Source organism: Tupaia chinensis, unplaced genomic scaffold (genome assembly GCF_000334495.1).
Source record: "Tupaia chinensis unplaced genomic scaffold, TupChi_1.0 Scaffold147500_1, whole genome shotgun sequence".
NCBI classification, from domain to species: Eukaryota; Metazoa; Chordata; class Mammalia; order Scandentia; family Tupaiidae; genus Tupaia; species Tupaia belangeri.
The window spans coordinates 385,051-393,119 of record NW_006207351.1 but is presented as its reverse complement, the minus strand read 5'-3'; the positions used below and the strand labels follow the sequence as shown (position 1 = coordinate 393,119).

The following is an 8,069-nucleotide window of genomic DNA, read 5'->3' as shown; positions in this document are numbered from 1 at the left end:
TCAGCCAGGATCCCCCCCCCAGCAGGGGAGGGTAGCGTCCCCACACCCCAGCAGGGCAGCGGGTGCTCTGGGAGCCAGGTGCCGTCCGGTTTGGGGTTGGCCTGCCACCTGGGTCCCCTCTCAGTTCCCTAGGTCCCACTACCAGGGCTCAGCACCAATAGTTCCATGTCCGAGGGACTGTGGCTTCCCAGGAGCTGGGGTGCAAGGGCCAGGGGCTGAGCAGGACCATCGAGCCTATCTCAGGAACCCCCGCCCCCTCGACCCTCACCGCTCTATGCCCTCCAGCAGCCGGAAGTTGAGCTTGTCCGCGGGGCGCTGAAGGTTGCCTGCATTATCGATGTAGACCAGATGCGACGGCTCACTGCTCCGGACCTCAAGGAGAAGGGGGACAGACAGACGTGGGAGGCAGCCACACAGCTGGTGCCTGGGGAACCTGCTGGGGGAGGGTCGGGGGAGGCCGAGCCCCACGTCAGAAAGGGAGAGCCCTGGCCCCGGTTCTCCTCACTGCTGGGAGGTGTGGGTAGGACACACCTTTCCCCACTGCTTCAGGACCCGAGGGGTCCCTGGAGTCCTGTGGGGGCAGTGGAGGCAGTGGGACCTCGCCCAGGCCCACCCCACACCCTCAAGCATACTCAAAGAGCCACGTGGCCAGTTTCCACACATACGTGGTTTCTCACAGGTTTTACTGGGGCAAAGGATCTGCTGCTGAAAGGTGCAGGATTGCTGGGGGCCCAGCATCAAGGAACCCAGAAACTCGCCACGACATCTCTGAAGGAGACAGAGCCAGGGGCCACGCGGACAGTGGAGGGGAGTACCAGGATGTGGACCAGCCGGAGCTCGGCCGGGTTCCGGCATTTCTCCCGGAGCCTCTCTTCCACGCAGGGCTCTGAGGGTTCGGGCTCGAAGCCACAGCAGTAGCGATCCAGGCGGTCGTGGACCTGCGGGGACACCCAACCCCAAGGCTACCTGACCTGGGTGACCGGGACACTCGGGAGGTCAGCCTGGGTGGCTCTCGGTGCTGGGCAGCCCTGCTGGGGGCCTCTGCCTGGCCCTCTGCACCCTGGAGCTGGTTTCTCCTGCCCCGCCCCTGTTGTCCACGCAATGGCCCCCATGCGCCCCCACGGCCGACCGCCTGGCGGCTGCCTCAGAAAACACAACACAGACCCACACAACTCCGTGTTTTCTTCCAGCAGCAAACGCTTCGTCATGTCCTCTTCCTCCTGTGGGTGCTGATGGTCTAGACAGCTGCAAGGGGACAGCTCTGTCACCGGCAGAACTGACACGGCTGCAGGGGAGGGGAGGAGGCCGAGTCCGCTGCACACCCACTTTGGGCTTGCCAGGCCTGGTCCCAGGCTGCAACGCACTCAGCTCCCAAGAGCTCTGTGTGGGAAACCCAGTTTACACGGAGAACAGCCAGTTTACATAGGAAGCCTGGAAATGCCACCGGAGAGGCCAGCCTCCAGGTAAGACGCCGTGGCCAGGCCAAGTGGGAGGCACTCGAGGCAGGCTGCAGGGGACAGAGGGCGGCACCGTGCCAGGTGCCCCTCCCCCAGGGCAGGCCTGCTCCCGCCTCGGAGTTCCCTGCACTACCACTCTGTTCTGGAAGGATCTCAGGCCCCACAGTGCCATAGGCTCACCCTGGGCAAGACCAGCGGCCTCTGTATCGATCAGTCCAGCAGTGACCGTGTCTCCATCAGAGCCGGGGTGAAGTCCCTGGCTCCAGACAGGAGCCCCTGAAATCCTTACAACTTCCCGAGAGATGAGCATCCCTATTCACAATGACTCCCCCACCCTGCTCACACCTGGGCTGGGCTAAAGAGGTGGTTGCTCATGGGGAGTCCTGGGGTAACTTCTTCCTGGTTGTGCCGGTCCCCAGACTCAGAAGCAGGAGGCAGAACATTCGGGTCCCCTTTAACCACTGGCTACAGGGCCAGCCGACACCTGACCTCTGGCGTCAGAGCCCCCCAGGTCCTAGACAGCCAAGACGGAGACTCGGTTCAACCCGATCCCAGCACCCACGCGTTTCGCACAACCAGACTCAGCTGAGGTGCCTGACTGGCAGTGCGGACACGGCGGGCCTTCACGGAAGCCTGCCCACCTGCCCAGGAGGCCAGTGGAGGCCTGGCTGTGGGACTTGCCCCACTGCGCACCCGGGTAGGACAGCAGCCCTGGCCTGCCGAGGAGGGAGGCAGGTCTGGGGAGCCAGCCCAGGGCATGAGGGGTGGCCCGAGTCTTCTAATGAGAACCACGGCCTCCTGGGCCAGGCCCGGCTCCCCAGCCACAGCCTGACTGAGCTCTGGCGGGTTCCAGAGGGGCCACCTGCTGTCCCGGTGGCTCAAGAGCCACAGCGTAGGGACTTCCCAACCTAGGAGCAGTCAGGCTGGGCCTCCAGGGTGAGAGGGTGGCTCCTGCGGAAGGCTCTGCTGGGGGGCTCACAGAGCCAGGCCTCCTTTCCACGGCCGTGTCCTTCTCTAAGGGCGAGTTGTCAGAGAGGTCAGTGAGGCCTGGGCAGGTCAGAGTCCAGGGGAGGGGAGGTTGTCCTCCAAAGCTTCGCCCTGCCCTGGACTCTCCACGCTCCGTGTCCCGACCACAGGCATCTTTCTTGGAGACTCCTGGCAAGGAGCACCCGGCCCACCCGCTGCATCTGCGCAAACCCAAGGCCAGCGCTCGCGCCAGCTTTGCAGCAGGGGGAACAGACCAGCTGATGGGCTTGGAGGGGCTGGGCGGAGACCGGAGACCCCCGCACAGCCGAACCATGAATGCAAAGCCAGCAGCCGAGGAAGGACCACCACCTCAGTCCAGTGGCCGGTGCCTGCATGAGGCACGGAGAAGGCCTTTCAGAAGTGGCCCCGTTGGCACAGCAGGGGAAAACAGCACGGCCTCCACCAATCCCCAGAAGACGTCTGACAAAATCCACTTCCACGCCTGACCACGAAGGCTCCCTACAAAGCAGGAGCAGGGAGTGATCTTCACCCTAGACCAGCTGAGGGGCTTGGAGGGGCTGGGCGGAGACCGGAGACCCCCGCACAGCCGAACCATGACTGCAAAGCCAGCAGCCGAGGAAGGACCACCACCTCAGTCCAGTGGCCGGTGCCTGCATGAGGCACGGAGAAGGCCTTTCAGAAGTGGCCCCGTTGGCACAGCAGGGGAAAACAGCACGGCCTCCACCAATCCCCAGAAGACGTCTGACAAAATCCACTTCCACGCCTGACCACGAAGGCTCCCTACAAAGCAGGAGCAGGGAGTGATCTTCACCCTACGGTCAAAGCCAGCCTGGTGCTCAAGGGCGAAACGCCAGAAACCAGCCCCGTCCGCCATTGCTGGTGAAAAGCCGGCAGCTGGAACGAGGTCAGAGGGAGGGGGAGGAGAGCAGGTGCCACCCGCCACGTGTGGCCAGCCCAGAGGGTAAGCTGGGCAGCTGTGAGAGGCGAGGGGCAGTGGGTGCCCGGTGGCAGAGCCTGTGCCCAGAAGTAGCAGCCTTCACACAGGCAGAGGTCCGGCCAGAACGCGTCACGGAGAGAAGAGCCTACCCGTGCCGGCCACGGCGAGACGCAATGCCAGGAATACCCTGCGGGAGGGCCAAGGCCCAGCCCCGGAGCCGACGTGCCAGAGGCCAAGCTCACGGAGAGACAAGCCCAGCTCGTGGCTAGAGCGACTCCACATTATGGAATGCCGGCTCTCTCCATGTAGTCCGCAAAAACGTAATTGGATCCAGTAAGTTCCGAGAAGGACTTGGGGAGGCCAAGAAGTAGCACGCTGACTCTGCATTTCACGGGAAGAAGCGAGAGCGCCGAGGAAGACCAGCCGTCAGAGGTGTAGGCGCGGCACACGCAGGCCCTTCCCGGAAGGCAGTCAGGAGAAGACCCACGCAGAGGGCGGCCGGCCTTGGGAACGAGAGCTGAACTATTCGACTAAAGGTTATGGACATTTGGGGTGCCATCTGAAAAAGTGGGGCATTGGTTTCACACCTTACCTCTTATTCCAAAATAACTTCCAGATGGGGCCAGATGAAAACATGAAAAACACGAGAGTTATAAAAATAACCCTGAAATGAGATGCCTTTGTAAGCATGACATGAACCTAGTAGTCACCAAAGGAAAAAAGCTTGATTAAATAATGTAATTTTTGACATTTCTGCACAATTATAAACTTACTGTCAGCTCAATCTAAGAGGAATATTACACTACAGTGAAAACAAATGCCCAAGTTCCTTAGACTCTAAAAGGCTCTTAAAATCATTCAGAAAGAGTCCAACACTACAGAAAACGGAACAAGGAATATGGACACTTTTAAAAAATCGTTACTTGCTTTTGTTGTAAATGGCTTTTAAACAGAAGGACTAGGATGAAGCAAAATGAAAAATGAACCGCACACAGGGCTGGCCCCATTGCCCTACAGTTAAGGAAGCCAGAGCCCACATGGCTGCCTGTGGTTCGAATCCCAGCCCCGTGGCCTGGAAAACATGCCGGGCGCATGCACACGCACACATGTATCTGTGTGCACCCCAAGTCCCGACAGGGTGAAGGACTAGGAGGTACTGCACGTGACCACGCCTCGCCAGGGGTGCTTTCTCCCTTCTCCCTCTCTCTTGTCTCTGGAGAGCACACACCCTGAAAATAGCAATCGAAGGAGATGCCCGCTCTCCGGTTGTGCAAATGCAGGGCCAGACCGAGGGTAGGTGCCACGTGGAGGTGTGTGGGTGTGGCCACGGCACGTGTGGGCTCCCGTGCAAGTGTGCAGTGTGTGCTCTGGGAGTGGCTGACTGAGACCCTGGCCGATAGCTCCTCACTCCTCCTTCCGCTCTGACGCGGGCTGGCCGCTGCCCTGCTCCGGCCCCTGGGGAGCCTTGCAGCAGCTGCGCTGGCAGAGCAGATCTTTGCCCTCTGGTCAGGCTCCGGGCCCCCTGCCGTTCCCCAGGAGCAGGCTCTGCACTGGGCAAGAAGGGCCCAGGACAAGGGAGGAGGGGCTGATCTGACCCTGCCCATGCCGAGCCAAGCCCTGAGGAGCCCAAGTCTCATGGTCCCCAGAGCCGAAATCCAGCCCTGTGTTCGAAGCCACTGAACCCAGCAGCCTCCCACCACCACCGGGGTGCCCAGCTCTCGGGACGCAGAGGCGCAGGTGCGTTTGGGGCAGAAACGTGTACGTGTGCCGTGCTTGCGGTTTTGTGCCTGGGCTAACGTGGTGACCCACAGACCAGAACCCAGGGCTCGGGTAGGTTAAGCCGGAGGATTGAGCCAGCCAGCCGTGGGGGGCGTGGGCAGTCTGTGTGCCCAGCCCTGCCTCTCGCCGACCTGCCAGTGGTTTCTAGGCACGTGGCCTCAGCCAGAGGATATGTTTGCCTTGCCTGGTGTTCAGCAAGCTGAGGGCGAGGTGGCACGCACCAGCAGTTGTGCCTGGCTGCACAGCCGCCTGTGTGTGCCTTGGCTGGAGACTCCCGTCCCCGCAGCAGGGCAGACAGGGACGGCGTGGGGCTGGAAGCAGCTTCACCTGGGCTCTTCCAGGAGCAGGGCCTCAGACCTCAGCCCCGGGGCGCCCCTACCAGCACCCTCTCTTGCTAGCCTCATTCCTGGCCAGCTGAATAGTGACTCTGTGATTAAGAGTGAGCTCCCTGGGGCCAGCAGGTGGCACGGAGGCTAAGGTGCCAGATTGCATGTGGCTGACTGTGTGGTTCGAGTCCCAGACCTGGACTGGTAGCTTGAAAATCATCCTGGGCACATGTGTGTGTGCCCAAGGCCCCAAGAAGAGAATGGAGAAGAAAGGATTGCGGTGTGGCCATCCTCCCTCAGGGGTATTTCTGACTTTCCTTCTGTCTCTGTCTCTCTCCAGTAAGTGCACTCACTCTACACCAAAACTAAAACCAACCGAAGAGATAAATAAATACAGTGAGCTCTGGAGTCAGACCATCCGGGCCACACCTCAGCTACCAGCTGTGGCCATGGCCAAGTGACTTAACCTCTCTGGGTCTCACTTTCTCAAGAAAGTAGGGATGAATGAACAGAGCCTCAGCGGCAGGGTTGTCGGGAGGACTAGCCAAGCCAATGTGCTTATTACTGAGTGTGCGCCCCCCAGGCACGGCCTTCAGCACACACCACAAACAGTCCCACGTGCAAAACCACGCGAGGTGCGTGTCGTCACCCAACACAGGCCGGGCTCCCCCAGAGACAGGCCAGGGACCGGGATTCACCTGAATGCACTGGCTGGGAGCTGGCGCTGGGCAGAGGGTGGGGTGGCGGGATGCAGGGAGGGCAGCAGTTCCACGTGGAGAGCATGCGAGGCACACCCTCACATCGGAGCACTTTCACATCGACCCCCAGGAGCCACACTAGGGCTTCCCCCGGGTGCAGCCCTCCCTGCTTGCCCGGGACTGTCCCAATTTCGCACGGAAGGTCCCTTGGTCGGGAACACCCCCTTCCCAGCCTGGCTGGTTGGTTGCTCTAGTCTCCTGGCAGCATGGGTTCCTTGGCCCTTCTGGAACGTGGCATGTGGGCGTGGTCTCCCGGCCGGAGCACGCTCCCAGACAGCTGTGGTGGGGGCTACCACACACCGAGACAGGCCCGGGCGTGATCCTGGGACACTCAAGCTCACTCCAGATGTGAGAAGAGTGAGGCCGAGAGGCTCAGTGGCCTGCCCCTGTCCTACAGTGAGAGGGGCCTGGGGGCGCAGGGTCAAACCCCAGAGCCTGCACTTCTGACTACCAGGCACCCCGGCACCCGCTCACAAAATGACCACAAGGCGTAGGCTGGAGGAGCTGGCGCTGCAGGAAAGCACCGCCAGGCAGGGACACGCGTCTGCTGGGGTAGGGGACATTCTGGGCTGGGGGCGGGGCGGCAGCCTCTGAAGGGACCGAAGGTGCTCAGCTCTGGCCGATAGAGCTGTAAGGGCATGAGGACCCAGGGGAGCCTCAACTCCCCGTCATCTCATCGGAGGTCCAGCACTCACTGCCGGCCCTCCTGGCCATCCAGAATTGTGAGTGTAGACCGTTTAGTTCTGACTACTCTGTTCACAACCAGGTCACAAAGTTCCTGAGACTGTCGGCATTGGCTCTTCCAAGCAGATGCCCGCTGGCTCCCGCGCACCCCTGGAGAAAGGGGTGGAAAAGTCACAGGGGCAGGTGTGGTCAGTGGGCAAGACTGGGAGGAGAGTCACCACTGAGCGGGGTGGGCAACCCCAGCCTCGCCACTGGAATGCCCTCCCGCAGCACCCCACACGGCTGCCCGCCCACCTACCTGCAACAGGAAGTCGAAAAGCGCCAGGCGCGCCCACTCAGCATGGCGGATGCCCAGGCACTGGGCCTGGCCGGGCCGGCTGCAGTTGCGAGCCAGCAGGGCCTGGTACTGCAGCCAGCCCAGGGCCAGGGAGTTCTGGTCCTCCTCCGGGTCACCCAGGTGCTGCACGTCGGGCGCCCACCAGATGACCGGCCTGGCACCACCGTCGGTGTAGCGGTAGGGCAGCAGAGGACTGAGGAAGCGCCGGGCCACGGCGGGGAGGCTCCGGTGCAGCCCCAGCACGCGGTCCACATGGAAGGACAGGACCTCGGGCAGGTCCCCCGGTCTCTTGATAAGGCCACACAGCCCCCGGGAGCAGAGCCGGCTGAGCTCTGGAGAGGACACGTCCTGAGGGGCACCCTTGGCAGAGAGGCCCACCTGCAGCACCTGGCCGTGGGCAGGGACCCGAGCCTTGCCCACCACCTGCCCCTGGGCCAGCAGCTGGAGGGTCTGCACATCTTGCTCGGTGAACCACGGGGGAACCTGCCTGCCAGGCCCCAAGCTGGCCAGCAGCCTGGTGGGCTCCCCAGCACACCACACGGACCCTTGCAGCTCCCTGGCAGAGCCCGGCCACCGCCAAGTCCCCACGGCCAGCACAGGCCACCCTGCTCGGAGCCCGCCAGTCCAGGCCCCCCGCCTCTCTCTGGAAGGGGCCGGAGAGTCAGCCCAGCAGCTACCGGGTTGCTCCCTGTTCGTGGGCCCGGGCTGTCCACCTCACTCTGTGTCCCCTGGGTGGGACCGCCGTGCCAGGGGTGGCCCAGGCCCCTGGGTCCCGAGTCTCTGGCCGCGTCTTGCTGAGGGAGC

The 8,069-nt window shown here is 62.5% G+C and overlaps 1 protein-coding gene across 1 annotated transcript in view; it reads right to left on the bottom strand.

The window, feature by feature from the left end:
• GASK1A (golgi associated kinase 1A) overlaps positions 1-8,069 on the bottom strand; it is a 32,431-nt gene that overhangs the window by 1,069 nt on the left and 23,293 nt on the right. Inside the window, 3 exon segments of the mRNA XM_006169760.3 lie at positions 269-372; positions 816-938; positions 7,227-7,779. Coding sequence (XP_006169822.1) covers positions 269-372; positions 816-938; positions 7,227-7,779 — 780 coding nt within the window.